At 35.4% G+C, this 16,621-nt stretch overlaps 2 protein-coding genes across 5 annotated transcripts in view; one reads left to right on the forward strand and one right to left on the reverse strand.

Moving 5' to 3' along the window:
* LOC106055673 (60S ribosomal protein L3-like) overlaps positions 1-16,621 on the reverse strand; it is a 185,617-nt gene that overhangs the window by 45,883 nt on the left and 123,113 nt on the right. The gene's annotated exons all lie outside the window — the stretch shown is intronic.
* Positions 1-16,621, forward strand: part of LOC106068153 (DNA ligase 1-like) — a 66,202-nt gene that overhangs the window by 2,336 nt on the left and 47,245 nt on the right. For 3 of the 4 annotated variants that reach the window (XM_056022019.1, XM_056022020.1, XM_056022018.1), the window contains 7 exons: positions 7,215-7,394; positions 7,548-7,806; positions 8,485-8,668; positions 10,800-11,044; positions 11,344-11,506; positions 12,870-12,926; positions 13,050-13,140. In XM_056022019.1, the coding sequence (XP_055877994.1) occupies positions 7,215-7,394; positions 7,548-7,806; positions 8,485-8,668; positions 10,800-11,044; positions 11,344-11,506; positions 12,870-12,926; positions 13,050-13,140 (1,179 nt within the window). The remainder of the gene's footprint in view (positions 1-7,214; positions 7,395-7,547; positions 7,807-8,484; positions 8,669-10,799; positions 11,045-11,343; positions 11,507-12,869; positions 12,927-13,049; positions 13,141-16,621) is intronic. The other variant, XM_056022021.1, reaches the window with a different exon arrangement.

Consider the following 16,621-nt stretch of genomic DNA (forward strand, 5'->3'; position numbering starts at 1 on the left):
CCTGTCCTGTTGACTCACTGTGACCACGCTGTCTTATATTCTTTTTGATGGTACATTATGGGTATATGGAGTCTGTCCCCTTGTGGCTTGTGGGCTTGGCCTCTGGCCTCGCATGGTATGGGGGAACCCAATGCCTTGGCACAAGGGATTGTGACCCATGAATAAATGGATGTGATTAAGTGACCATCTAGTTGACAGGGTCTCCAGACAGAAGATGAAGAGCCAATCCTTCTTCCATCCTTTTCCATGTCAAAGGTAAAAGGGATTTATCTCAAACCATTTGGACATCTCAACAAGCTCTTTGAGCAATCCAGCTGGAATACCATCAGGTCCAGAAGCTTTATTTGGTTTTATGTTGGCTAATAGTTTTGGAACTCTTTTTCTTGTACTTCTTTATGTCCTATCTTCTTGCTGGGGCTGAGAATGCTGATGCGAAGTGTTTATTTAGAATGTTAGCTTTAATTTTGTTATCATTATGTGTTAAGTTATCTTCACCTTTCAATGGAGCTACTACTATTGTTTCCAATATTTCCATTTTCGTATCTAAATATAGTTATACAATTTTAGCAAAATCTATTTTGATTGTATGATCTATCATCTATATCTATATTAGTATTCTAGATAATCTAGATATCTATATTTAGTGATGGGCAAAAGTTAATTAAAAAAGTTAGAAACTATTAGTTTAACTAAAAAAAATAGTTAAGGCCATTGTTTAGCTAGAATAAAAAAGTTTAGTTAAAATCGTAGTTTAATTAATTTTTTTTTAGTTACTAACTAAAAGGTTTAATTAAAATTTGTAAAACTTTTCAACATGTGATTAGGATTGAAATGCACATTCCTGTTCTCTGGTCATGTGATATCAATAACTTTGATTATCAAAAAATTGATGCAGTTAACAACTATTTAGTCAGTCTGAATTTGAAGAGGGTAAAATAAGATGCTGGTAGAAGTTATTGATTATGGGAGTAAGTATTTGCAATTGAAAGTAGTTGTATTATAAAATGTTAAGCCTTTTTTGCCAAAAGCTTCTATGCAATATAAGGAATGGGGTTGTGAGCCACATAGTGGTGTAATTTCTGTATAAAGTGGGAGTCAGATTAGTGGGTTAGGTCAGTATTTAGTGGTTTTGATCAATTCATTTGCGCAAACAATAATTTTTTTTAACTGCAGGAACATTAAGTCTTAAGACTTATTATTGAGATCTAAGTCTAAATCAACAGCTAAGCCTATATAGCTCTAAAGGCATTAGGATAACCAACTCTTGAAAAAAAATCTTAATCCACACCCTCTCTGACCATTAAGTAAATAGACTGTATCCAACTGGTTTTAACAACCTGGTCAGCTAGACATACACATGTTGGCCTAGTGTACTGTACGAAGTACGTGTGTAGTCGATGATACTACATCATCATCATCATCAAACTCCATTAGAGTAAGGGCTTGAGAGGCTCAAATCCTCTCTTGCAAAAGCCCTGGACAGAAACCCTGCTGTCTTGCGTAATGCATAAATTTTAAGTTTCCCAGACCTGTCGAGATGGAGATCTGCAAGTCTGGGGCAGTCAAACAGAATATGAGGCACGGTTTCCTCTTCTTCCCCGCAGCGGGGGCACCGTGAGCCAAAATTTGGCCATAGCCGCGAGAAATATGAGCCAACAGGACAGTGGCCTGTCCTGCACTGTGCTATAATAGCTTGCTCAGGCCTGGACAGCCTCCACCACGGGGAAGTGCGGTCAGGGTGCCTCATGCGCTCCCAGATGATACTACAAGACTACCCTGCATTTTTTTCATTACACGTTATGCAATAGTGTTTGCTTAATGTGGAGTGGTCAGACAAGAAATAACACACTGAAAGTAATAGACGGTGTGTCTGACTGATTGTAACAATCTGGCCAGATAGACGTACACGTGTAGGCATATATAGTGTACTGAGTGTGCAGTCCATAATGACAAGACCACCCTGTTTTTTTTCCCTTGTGTGTTTAACGGCATGGTTAGTCAAGCATGTATTTTACACTATAAAATAGTTATACAGGTCCAATGTTTTTAAAACTCCAATGATTTCGTTTCTATTTCTTTGGTTATTAGATCTAAATATGAAATTCTAAATCTATGTTATTTAATGAGATTTTAAACTTTACCGGTATAAGCAAGATTTTCTGTTATATAATAAGTTAATATATTTTTTTAAAAAAGGGTACCACTCTTTTTCTAAAGGTTTTAATTCAAGGCAAAAATACAAACACACATATTTATTTAGACATTATTATTTTATTTTATTGTGCATTAACGTTTATGTAAGAAACATATTCTTTATTTCTGATTTTATTATAGATAAATATTACTAGAATGTTAAAAGAATAAGATTGAACTGTAGGCATACAGTCGGATGATTATATCTATATAGGTCTAGTTCAACCCCCCCTCCCCTCCCAAAGTTATGAATAGTTTGTTATAGTTAAATTAACTCTCTTTAGTTTAGTTTAACTATCTTTTGAAATTCATGATAAACTAATAGTTTAACTACTTTATTTTAGTTGAAAACTAGTTTTAGTTTAACTTTTAAAAGTTAGTTTAGTTCCCATCACTATCTATATTTAATTGAGTATAATCTAGTTTTAGATCTACAGATACAGAATCTATCTATATATTTTAGTCTAATAATAATATGATCTATCTAGATCTAGAAGCAAAAACTTCAAAAAGAAAAAAATCTAGATATATATATATATATAATATAGTAGAGCTGTACACACACACACACACACACATATATATATATATATAATATATATAATATATATATATATATATATATATATATAATATCTACTAGAATGTTAAAAGAATAAGATCGAACTGTAGGCATACAGTCGGATGATTATATCTATATAGGTCTTGTTCAACCCCCCCCCCCCAAAAAAAAAAAAAGAAGTTATGAATAGTTTGTTATAGTTTAATTAACTCTCTTTAGTTTAGTTTAACTATCTTTTGAAATTCATGATAAACTAATAGTTTAACTACTTTATTTTAGTTGAAAACTAGTTTTAGTTTAACTTTTAAAAGTTAGTTTAGTTCCCGTCACTATCTATATTTAATTGAGTATAATCTAGTTTTAAATCTACAGATACAGAATCTATCTATATATTTTAGTATTTTAGTCTAATAATAATATGATCTATCTAGATCTAGAAGCAAAAACTTCAAAAAGAAAATATATATATATAGATATAATATATATATATATATATATATATATATATATATATATATATATATATAATATAGTAAAGCTGTGTGTGTGTACACACACACACACACACACACACACACACACACACACACACACACACACACACACACACACACACACACACACACACACACACACACACACACACACACACACACACACACACACACACACACACACACACACACACACACACACACACACACACACACACACACACACACACACACACACACACACACACACACACACACACACACACACACACACACACACACACACACACACACACACACACACACACACACACACACACACACACACACACACACACACACACACACACACACACACACACACACACACACACACACACACACACACACACACACACACACACACACACACACACACACACACACACACACACACACACACACACACACACACACACACACACACACACACACACACACACACACACACACACACACACACACACACACACACACACACACACACACACACACACACACACACACACACACACACACACACACACACACACACACACACACACACACACACACACACACACACACACACACACACACACACACACACACACACACACACACACACACACACACACACACACACACACACACACACACACACACACACACACACACACACACACACACACACACACACACACACACACACACACACACACACACACACACACACACACACACACACACACACACACACACACACACACACACACACACACACACACACACACACACACACACACACACACACACACACACACACACACACACACACACACACACACACACACACACACACACACACACACACACACACACACACACACACACACACACACACACACACACACACACACACACACACACACACACACACACACACACACACACACACACACACACACACACACACACACACACACACATACATACATACATACATATATATATATATATATATATATCTACATCTACTTTAAAGTCTTTAGTTTTTAGTCTTTTAGTAAGGAAAAAAAAAGAAGTGATTGTTAAATCTGAGATATATTTATTAGAATTCATTAGATCTACCTAGATCTAGAATCTTTATTGCATATCAATCTTCTAGACCAGTGGTTCCCAAACTTTTTTGTCTTGTAGACCCCTTGCCATATTTTCTGGTTTTCGGTAGACCCCCTGCTTAATTTGCACATTTGTTCAAATTCATCAACATTTTTTAACAACTTATTTCTATCTGTAGTGAGTTGAAAAGTGAAAAATTAATTTAAAGCTACATACTAAGTTATAGAGATTGTTTTTTGAAACCAATTAATATAAAAATAAATATGTATTGCTGGAATCACCAAACACACTGGAAATGTCTTTTTGCAGATTTATCATCCGTTGGTACGGATGTTATGTTTCAAATAGGAATTTGTTGTTCTATGAAGTAGTGCTTCAAACATTCAATATTAATTAGCTAATTAATTTGCCTTAAGTATCATTGTTAAAATTTTCTCAAAGAGCAGTTTTTCGTGTATTTCTTAATCTTTCATGTGTGGCGCCAAATAGTGAGTCTGCGAAGATGTTATCACTACCAGGAGAAGGGGAGAAGCCAGTAAGCAGGAAGGGCTCATTAGCCTTGGTTGACTACCTAGCAGAATTCAAAAACTCTCCTGCCTTGCACTTAAACATGGGAAATGTTTTATGGGTCAACCCTGAGTAAAAATAAGGAGCCAGCGACCCTAATGCAGTTTGCAGCACACATCACTACACCCTGTCAGAGCCTGTGACACTGCTGATCCCAAACTGTATATATGTCGTTTGCAAAGAATTACATAATAAGATTTTAATTTTATAACTCATGCCACCGATGGTCTTTGAACTGTAGAGTTGCTTAAAGCAATTCTTTTAATAATATCAGATGTAGCATTATGTAAAACAGTTTTTACAACTACAACGGCTGTTAAAATAAATGTTTTATTTTTAGTGTTTTACGTATTTGGTCATAAAAAGTAAAGTTCCCCTTTCAGACCGTGTGATGATTTTAAGATTATCTGTTTCTTTGGCCAACGGTTAACGAGCAGGGTGTCACGTGGCCAGCATAACGACCAACCACCTTTACTTTTCCTAACTTAAGTCAGGTACCCATTAGAGTTGGATGGACCGGCACCTTCGACACGGAGGTCATGGGTGGACCCAGGGGAGCCCTAAAAATCCTGACATTCAAAATTCACCAAGATTCGAACCCAGGACCCCAGGTTAGGATGCCAAGCGCTTAACCACTACCACCCTATTTTGATATAAGTAAACAGATATTGTAAGACACCCACATACCATCATCTTCTCTATATGATGTCGAAAACATATTTTGTGGGTCTATTCTGAACTTTATCTTTGAATGTTTGAAAGTTTTTCAAATCTTTTTATCATAGTGACATTGTCTCAGATGATCCTCTAGCGTAATTAGTTTCATATCGGTATAAAAAAGGCAATTGGCATGTTTGATAAGGAAGGAATGAACAATTTTAAATACCTAATCAACACTAAACAGTTTACATTTCTTTTTGCTAAACATTACTTACATGTAGACAAAATGAAGTGATTGAAATAAGTATTGAAAATAAATACAACAATTTTTCATTTGGATAGTAGGATAAATATTTAAAGGATTAACAAATGATATATTAGTGTGAAGAATTACATTAATGTGATGTACACATTATATATTAGTGTGAAGAATTACATTAATATGATGTGAAAATTAAAGTCATGACCTGCTTCAATGAAATCTATTATCGTAGACCTCCGTGGACATCTCATAGACCCCCAATTTGTTTTTTCACTTTCATAGACCCCTTGGAAGTCTTTGTAGACCCCTGGGGGTCTATATAGACCACTTTTGGAATCACTGTTCTAGACGTTTAAACTTTGAGATGTTTGGGGAGCACCAAGTGACTTAAAGACTTTTATTTCTTCTTGCACAATACAAGTTAACTTATTCAACAGATAGAATCTACTTTCGTTCCTCTCTAACCCTAGACCTATTTATCTTTTTTTTTTCTGTATTTGTGTCACAGACAATGGATGGCTAGCTGGTTGTGTAATATTCGCTTTGGATTGTCAACACAACGGTCTGGGGTTTGAATCCCTAATGCCATCATCCTTTGCCACCCTGCTGGAGGTTTGGGCTATAGGACGTAATAATATTCTTTCTTGAATGAGAATCTGTTACTTTATTGTTTTTAGAATATAATATATGATTATAGTTAGGCTTTTAATAGGCTTGTCATAGCCAGATTCTGTCTACATTGGAATAATTTTTGCATTTCTTGTATGTCAGTCTACTTTCTTGGTAACAGTTAAATGTTCCCTTTAATGCCTATAGATTTAAGGGAAATAAGTTACAAGTATAATATTTCTATGGCTAGCACAACCTCTTCTTCATTTATCCAGCAAGATTGGCACCCATGAAAAGTAAATGTAAGATTTCAGAATTATACATCATTTTGGTAGTTAAGTGCTTTATTACTCTGTCACCGTGCTCCCAAATGATCTGTCTACTTGCTTCACCCTTCAGCTTCCTATTTGGCTACACCAAAACCTATATCTTCTAAAGATGCTGAAATTCGGAAGTCAGGCGTTTCACCACTCTTACCTCTTACCTGGGCTATAGGCTGCATATAAACAAAACAAGCTTACATTATCAAGATAAAAAAATTCTTGAGGGCTTTGCAATGTTCTTAAGTTATTTTGATGGCTGTTTTTTTTTTAATTTTCTAAAAAAATTCACTTGAAAAAAAAAAGTAGAACTATTTATATATCTATAGATATTTTGGATAAAGTCTGTGTAAAAAAAGGTTACTATTCTTTGCTGCAATCATTTTCTGTCTCTTTTTTTTTTTTAGATCATTTTTCAAAAAGGAACCTAATCCTAACCCAAAAAATACTTCTAAGGAGTCCAAAATATTATCAGCCACAGATGTAACAAAAGTAAAAAAGGAGGTAGCAGAAGTGAAAAAGGAGCTAGCAGACGTGAAGACAAAACCTGATGAAAATCCTAAATCAACTATTAAGGAAGAGAACGGGTAGGCTGTGATTAATATAGTTGACTTAAAAATTTTAAACTAAATTTCTTACATTTTTGAAACAAGAAAATAAAAAAATAAAAAAAACATCATTGGCTTTAATGTACTGATGATTTATTGTTTTCTTTTTTGCAACTGATTGATCAACAATAGAACAAAGAAAGTTCTAACAAAGATACAGACAAAAGATGAAAAGAAAATTCAACAAACGGAAGAAAAGCAAAGTAGGAGCCCAGTTAGAGAGAAGAAACAAACTGATAATAAAGAGGCAACAGAAACAATCCTTGATGATTCACCCATAAAAGTTAGAAAAAGGTCAAACAAAAAGTGTGTCATCGAAAGTGATGATGAATGTGAAGAGATTGTGGAACACAAGAGCGAAGATAGCGAGAAGGCTAAACCCTCTCCAAAGGTGTTCGTTATATTTTGAAAAGATCTATTTTCCACTTTATTTCCTTCTATCACAGTTTAGTTTTAATACAAATTGCTATCACACACTCTCTGTGCACCTACTTTCATGAACTGTTAGTTTCTCCAAAAGATTGTTTGTCTTGCATTGAATCATAGTATAATGGCAGGTTGACTTGTTCTTGCTGTTAAACTTGTGCTATTCTTAATATTTCTTACATTGCTAAAGATAAATTTTAAGAATTTTGTCTATGGAACTAATTTCTGTCTCCCTGAAGATGGCAATTGGAAATTAAGTACTTTACCATTCAACCACATATCTATTGGAGTTGGGTGGACTTAGTCAATAGTCAAAATCCTAATTTTCACCAAATTCTAATTTAAGACCCATTGGCTTTGAGTCTCCATCAGGGCTCAAGATTTGTATATGTGTAGTTGATAACCCACACTCTTCCCAAAACTTTCCATGACAACAGATAGTTCATATATGTCACAAAAGACATTTCAAAGACTATAGACAACCATTTCTGTTGTTAATACCATTTGAAAGCTTCTCTTCCACATGCAAATATCGCATGTGAACATAAACATCTTAAGTATTGCTAGTGTCAAGCTGGTAGTTTTATCTCGTTCTCTTTTTCAAACTAAGTCTGGAATTGTTTTTTGTTTTCTCCATGTGCAGGCCATTGAGCAAGACAAAGACAACAATGTGGCCATAACACCAAAGACACCTGAAGTCAAGAAAGGATCTTCTAATGAAAGTGATGTATCTGTTACACCTGAAGTCAAGAAAGGATCTTCTAATGAAAGTGATGTATCTGTTACACCTGAAAAAACTCCAGGTGGATTTTATAAGAGAAAAACAGGTAAATTAATTCATTAATAGGTATAATAGGTATAATTCTCAAAGAAAAGGTGGAATAAGGATTGGTTAGGCATAATAATAAATGAGCAGCAGGTGAATTAATAGTTGAATAGGTAAAATACTAAAAGAAGAAGAAGTTGTTGAATAGATATAATACAAGAAAAAAAAAAGTAAAGTGCCCCTTTCTGATATTGCAATCTATAGTGCAGTTGGTGTGAAAATAATTAAATGTTATTTGGCTGATGGATAATGAGGATGTCATGTGGCCTGCGCAATGACCTTTGCTTTCCCCAACTTATGTTAGATACCCATTCAAGTTGGGTGGACTCAGGGGGGGCCGTAAAAATACCAGAATTCAAAATCCCGGTCTTCACCGAGATTCGAACCCAGGACCCCTATTTGCAGAAGCCTATCGCTTAAACACTCAGCCACGACACCTTACTATAAAGACAGCTGGATTAATAGTAGAACAGGTATACTGCTATAAGAATGGGTATAATACTTGAAGAAAAGATATAATACAGTGAATAGGTATAATATTAGAACAGCTGTCAAACTCAAGGACACTAAAATCTTCACTTCAGTTATAGAAATTGAGCCCCTTGGTTCTGTTGCTTAATAGTTGACAATTCAGCCAGGATACCTAAACTATTTTTTGTGCTGGATCTTTATAAGTAGAAGCATACTCACCTTCACCTATATTTTGGGGCACTACACAAGATTTGTTGAACGTCTTAATCCATTCCTGTCTTTTGCCTTGGATAGAACCTCTTTCAATGACAGGCCCGCGTCCATTCTTTGATGCTGTCTTCCCATTGCTTTCTCTGCCTCTTCTTCTTGTTCCTGGTCTTTTTCCACGAAGGCAGGATTTTGTGACCCATGAGGACCTTGTGATTTGGCCATAGAGTATTAATGTGTGTTTGTTTATGGTAGTTAGCATAGTAATGGACATGAACATGTTGAAATATTTTCAATATTTTTGTGATTCCAAGTTGAGGAATAAAAATGTTTTATTTTGTTAAGAAGATTTCTGTTCTGTTTCTTCACTTAAATGTGTATCTCTGGGAATACGGTGGAATTTAGGTGATCAGACGTAATCTGGAAATACAAAGATATATTTTAAATTCCATAATCTCATTGTATCAGTTACAAATGCTTAGCTTGGGATTGTGATGATTTCTGTTTCTCTAGTGCCAATACTTATTGATGATGTAATATTTATTATTCTTCCAATACATTAGGTATCTTTTCTTTTTTATTATAGTAATATTTGCACAAACCAAAACACTTGCCATAAATATATATAAAGCTTGAAAATACACTGAAAAAAACTTCTGTTCTTTTTTTTCTACTTTATTAGCTTCTTCAAACTAATAATTCCAACAATACATAGATTTTCAATGTAACAACAACTTGACATAAATATCTTGTTAATATTCAACTTTCTACTTTTACTTCAACTACTGGATTCGCAACTGTTTAAGAACACATTACAGTGCCAGGACGTTACAATGCAAGGACCGTTACAATGCAAGGACCCCGGCTAACTTGCTTTCCCCCAATTTATACTATTTAAAACCGTATTTTCCAGAATCCTAAAATGTAAAAACTTCTATTCTAAATATTTTATTAACTATGACCTTCTAGAAACTGATGTATGCAACTTTTTTCCTGACTTCTTTCTCTGATTGGATAAGACGTGTTTGTTCTTCAACTTCTTTGACCTGACCCCAGTTTCTGGAAAGAAGTAGAATTAGGTCACAGTATCGATTTCGTGACAAGGATTATGTTGCATTTATGTTAAACCAAGTACAGTTAAATCGTGAAATTATACTTTAGTTGGGACTCACGCACGTTTAACTAATTCATGAATAATGTCTTGCCCATATTTTATTATCAATACTCATGAACAAGTGTCTAAAAATTAAAATTGTTGTTGTTCTGGGCTTTTGTTGTTCTCTAGCATTCTTGGGATGTAGGTTTAGAGGATTCAACAGCAATTTTTTTATATCTGTGTTATAGTTGCTGTAATAAGCTAAATGGAATAAAAAATAATCAGTGTAAAAAATATTTGACAACTCAAAAAGTTTTGAACTGTTAGTATTGTCTACAATTCTATTCAACTCTTCCAGCTGAGCTCCCAGCTCACACTTTAAGTTCTAGGAAACGAAAATCTCAAGTGCTCTCCCCTGCTGAAGATGCCAAAGACAGTAAGAAATTGAAGCCTGCTCAAGATGATGCTGAAGAGATCTCTGTCAAGGCTAAAAGTGATAAGAGAAAGGAGTCAAAGCCAGGAAAACAAGATCGCAAATTAAAGCAAAGAAAGAGCACTGACAAAGAAAAAGAAGAGAGGGTAGAAGAGGATATGGACACAGAGGTACATCTGAAGTTTTGTAAAGTAAACAAATATATTTGTACATCGGTTCATATTTAAACAATTGTATTTCAATTAACAATTCTTTTTTAAACTAGACTTAACTTTTTTTTTAATCAGAATTTCTTAAAATAAAAATTATTTTTTTTATTATATTTATGTAAAAAGTAAAATAAAAATTATATAATGATGTTCCAATGTATCAATACTTTATACAACTAAGTTTCTATTTCAATTAAAATACAAGTACATTTAGCAGTCTAGCTTCAAAATGTAAACATCCTATTTTTCATGACAATAAGGACATTGAAAATCTTGCTGATGTGAAAAGTGAATCCAAGGATGTGGACAGTCCTGAGAAAGTACAGAAACAATCAAGCCCCCAAGTCAAGAGAAAGTTACTAAAAGAGGAATTGCCTGTGAAGGAAGAGAAAAGTAACCCTAACCCTAAGACCAAAACCAATGGTAAGTTTCCATGTGGTCATTATGTATACTTCCTTTAGACACGTAATTCAAAGGGTTGCATGCTTTAGTAACTTAGCATTCTCATGCTAATATTAAGTGTCTAACCAATATATTTTAAGATTTGTGTAATGGTGATTGCTCCTACGTGACTATACAGCACATCTATATTTCTTTTGAGACTATAAAAGGCAGCATGCTCTGATAGAAGAATAGTTGGGTGATCATATAAATGTATTTTGAACAGTTCAATGCACGTCTAAATATTTAGAGTAACAATAGCTGCTAGCTTCGTTAGAGTTAAAATCTACATATCTTATAAATTACAGAGGCTCTTTCAAAAAAGATTAAGTAATTACTCCCAGTGGTTCCTTTGAAAAAAAATCATAATTATACACAATGGTTCCTCCAAAAAAGAAGATAATTGCACCCAATGCATATATGTAATCTACTTGACATGTTAAGAATGATTGGGTGCTTCTTGGCTAAGTGAATGAATCCTATTATAAAGTTCTAAAGAGCATTGAAATGCAGTGGAGTGCTTTTTCTTTTTAGAAATGCTTTTTAGAAGTGCATTCTGTATTGTTTTTTGTCATTGGTGACCATTACTCTTCTTCCCTATCTTTAGGTTTATTGTGTAGAACCATATTTGTAATGTAATTTTATTACAATACCTCTATTCAAGTTACAACTTTATGGAGGGTGGAACCTGGATGCAGATCTCAAAAACGGCTCTAAAGATTTTTCTAGAAATTTAACAGTTGATGTACATTGCTGAGAAAAGAATTAGGGAAAACACTAATTTGATCTTTATCATGTTTCAAGTAAAAAATGAAATAAATTTAAATTTGGCTATAAATTAGAGTAAAAAAAAACATGGCGTAGTCAGCCTTAGTGTACCAATAACTGAGTTGTTTATTAAATTTAATGTTTCTTAAAGTTAATTGATAGATTATCTAAGCTTTGGTTATATATTTACGTAACTCTTATATAGATTACGTCTAGATCTAGAATAGATCTAAATCAGATATGTGTGATTTAGGTAACAATAAATAATTACTTTCTTATACAATGTCATTTGTTCAAGAAGCTGATGGTGTCAAACCACTAGTTTGATGCTTGGTTTAATCTAAAAAAAATTTGTAATGTTTTTTTTTATTATTTTATTTAATTTTAAGTTGTGTTTTTTTTTACTATTTTATTTAATTTTAAGTTGTATGATGGGGGTATTGTCTGTTTATAAAATCTTTTTCTTGTTTTGAGCTTCTGCCTCATCACCTTACTACATTTATCTATTTAAAATTTGTGTGAGTACTTATTTTATTACAATTATAGTTTTACTCATTTTTTCCCCCTAAAATTTCAGGAGATAAAACTGACAAAAAAGAAGAGAAAAAGAATACTCCAATCCATAGTTTTTTTGGTAGGTGAATGTTTAAAAAAGGAGATCTTAAACTAACTGCTTGCTTTAAATATGTTTAATTCATCTACTAAAAATGAATATGATTATCTGTCAATGACAAAAATACTTGTTTTAATGTTTCAGCTCCACGGAGTGCCAGTAAAACCAGTGCAACTCTTGATAAATCTCCAAATGAAAAGAGTTCTGATGTTTCTGAAAAATCTAACAACAAAAGGTACGTTTTTTTTCTTTATTTCCTTTACAATACACAGAGATGGTTGGATAACAAAACAGTGACAGAACTAAGGATTTTCTGCCTGAAAATTAGAGTTTTTCAGGAGGTCCGGGTTTGTCATTTAAATGCTTTCAGCTTAGATCTTTAGCTACTCCACATGGCAGGGACAAAAATAATGACATGGTTATATTAAAATTTGATGGTATAGTTGAGAAAGTGTTCTGTTGCACATTGAATTTTTTGTCATAAAGGTTAAGTAATTCCTTATCTAGTTTATCTCCCTTGAAGACCATTAGATCTTATGTGTACAGATTTTTGACTATTTTCATACAGTTGAAACAGAAATGTATCCAAAAAAAATGTTTGTTACCCAGGTTTTCATTTTTTTTTTGTTAAGAAATAAAATATGCGGTAAAGTTATAGTAAAGTCTCTCTCAAAGAGAAAACTTTGTACAAAATTACAATCAATGTACTTAAGAGCTAAGAAGAGAATTGTAAGAAACTTTGTGTTTAGACCAAAACAGCGTCAGGTAAAAAGTAGGGTTTGTATGGCAGTTTTGGCATGGAAACAAACTTTCAATGTTTTATGTGAAAACTTTTTTTGAGAATTGATCCATTATGTCAGATCCTGACTTTGTTAGACAGGTCTGAGATACTCACAAATAAATGAAGCTAAAAAGTGTTTATTTATGACGAATATTTAAAAGTTTAAAAATGTATGAATTTTGTTCAAATATCCCAAGTCTGTTTGTTGGGGCATCGCACATGATTTGATAACGACCTCTCTCCATTCCTCATTGTCTTTTGCGAGGATTAAAATCTCTTCATAGACAGACTCAGCCATTTCCTAATGTAGTCCTCCCATTACTTCCTTCCCCTTCCTCTCCTTCCTTCCCATTGTACTGTCCCCCCTGCTGTTCTCTCCTTCCTTCCCATTGTACTGTCCCCCCTGCTGTTCTCTCCTTCCTTCCCATTGTGTACTGTCCCCCCTGCTGTTCTCTCCTTCCTTCCCATTGTACTGTCCCCCCTGCTGTTCTCTCCTTCCTTCCCATTGTGTACTGTCCCCCCTGCTGTTCTCTCCTTCCTTCCCATTGTGTACTGTCCCCTGCTGTTCTCTCCTTCCTTCCCATTGTACTGTCCCCTGCTGTTCTCTCCTTCCTTCCCATTGTACTGTCCCCTGCTGTTCTCTCCTTCCTTCCCATTGTACTGTCCCCTGCTGTTCTCTCCTTCCTTCCCATTGTACTGTCCCCTGCTGTTCTCTCCTTCCTTCCCATTGTACTGTCCCCTGCTGTTCTCTCCTTCCTTCCCATTGTACTGTCCCCTGCTGTTCTCTCCTTCCTTCCCATTGTACTGTCCCCTGCTGTTCTCTCCTTCCTTCCCATTGTACTGTCCCCTGCTGTTCTCTCCTTCCTTCCCATTGTACTGTCCCCTGCTGTTCTCTCCTTCCTTCCCATTGTACTGTCCCCTGCTGTTCTCTCCTTCCTTCCCATTGTACTGTCCCCTGCTGTTCTCTCCTTCCTTCCCATTGTACTGTCCCCTGCTGTTCTCTCCTTCCTTCCCATTGTACTGTCCCCTGCTGTTCTCTCCTTCCTTCCCATTGTACTGTCCCCTGCTGTTCTCTCCTTCCTTCCCATTGTACTGTCCCCTGCTGTTCTCTCCTTCCTTCCCATTGTACTGTCCCCTGCTGTTCTCTCCTTCCTTCCCATTGTGTACTGTCCCCTGCTGTTCTCTCCTTCCTTCCCATTGTACTGTCCCCTGCTGTTCTCTCCTTCCTTCCCATTGTACTGTCCCCTGCTGTTCTCTCCTTCCTTCCCATTGTACTGTCCCCTGCTGTTCTCTCCTTCCTTCCCATTGTACTGTCCCCTGCTGTTCTCTCCTTCCTTCCCATTGTACTGTCCCCTGCTGTTCTCTCCTTCCTTCCCATTGTACTGTCCCCTGCTGTTCTCTCCTTCCTTCCCATTGTACTGTCCCCTGCTGTTCTCTCCTTCCTTCCCATTGTACTGTCCCCTGCTGTTCTCTCCTTCCTTCCCATTGTACTGTCCCCTGCTGTTCTCTCCTTCCTTCCCATTGTACTGTCCCCTGCTGTTCTCTCCTTCCTTCCCATTGTACTGTCCCCTGCTGTTCTCTCCTTCCTTCCCATTGTGTACTGTCCCCTGCTGTTCTCTCCTTCCTTCCCATTGTACTGTCCCCTGCTGTTCTCTCCTTCCTTCCCATTGTACTGTCCCCTGCTGTTCTCTCCTTCCTTCCCATTGTACTGTCCCCTGCTGTTCTCTCCTTCCTTCCCATTGTACTGTCCCCTGCTGTTCTCTCCTTCCTTCCCATTGTACTGTCCCCTGCTGTTCTCTCCTTCCTTCCCATTGTACTGTCCCCTGCTGTTCTCTCCTTCCTTCCCATTGTACTGTCCCCCCTGCTGTTCTCTCCTTCCTTCCCATTGTGTACTGTCCCCTGCTGTTCTCTTCAATTGTGTCTGCATGTTTCTTCCTGCAATTCCAGAATGATCTTGTGTCTTGAACATGTTATCATTAAAAGATATTGTGTCTTGTGCTATCACCAAAAGATCTTGAGCCTTGGTCATACATCTTAAGATCTTGTATCTTTTACAAAGAGAATTAGATGAATTACAGAAATGGGAATCAAATTGGAGCATGTCTTTCCACCCAGAAAAATGTGTTATTAAGAGTAACAAAAAAACTAAAACCAATAAATTCCACTTATCTTATTCATGGTAAACCAGTAACACAGACTAAAAACGCAAAACACCTAGGTGTTATAATAAATGAAAAACTGTCATGGAATCACCATTAGGGTTTAACTAAGCATTAACTAAAATGTTATTTAGTCTTGGATATGCCAATAATAGAATATGCATCCTCTGTTTGGGACCCCTTAACTCAAGAAAACATTCAGAAACTGGAACAGGTCACAAAATAGAGCAGTGAGATTCATAACAAACGAATATTCACATTTGACTAGAGTAACACGTTTATTAAAATCACTAAATTTAGAAAGCCTTCAGGATAGAAGACTCAAAAGTAAAGTAGCAATTATACATAAAACACTGAACCATAGTCTTCAAATACAAAAACAAAATTTAATAAAATACTCAGAAAGACTCAAAGATAAATGCACATTCCTCGTTCCGTATGCTAGGACAAATTTGTACAAATACTCCTTCTTCCCTAGTGCTATTAGAGCATGGAATGGGTTACCTGATCTAGCCAGGAAAACCAGTGACTTGGCAGAATTTAAATCATTCGTAAACATGCATGACTAGATTGACCTAGAACACGCGTAGGACGTAATCATCTTCTTTTTTGAAGTAACGTCTGCATTTTATAAGATAAGAAAAGATAGTGCGTTGTGTATGAAAATAGAAGTTGTATAGTTATCTATTGTTTGTTTCAAACTTTCTTTAAAACAGCAACCTAAAAAGAGGACTAATTCAGCTTATACCACCACTTCAGTCAAGTACTATTTTTTC

Source organism: Biomphalaria glabrata, chromosome 2 (assembly GCF_947242115.1).
Source record: "Biomphalaria glabrata chromosome 2, xgBioGlab47.1, whole genome shotgun sequence".
Taxonomy (NCBI): domain Eukaryota; kingdom Metazoa; phylum Mollusca; class Gastropoda; family Planorbidae; genus Biomphalaria; species Biomphalaria glabrata.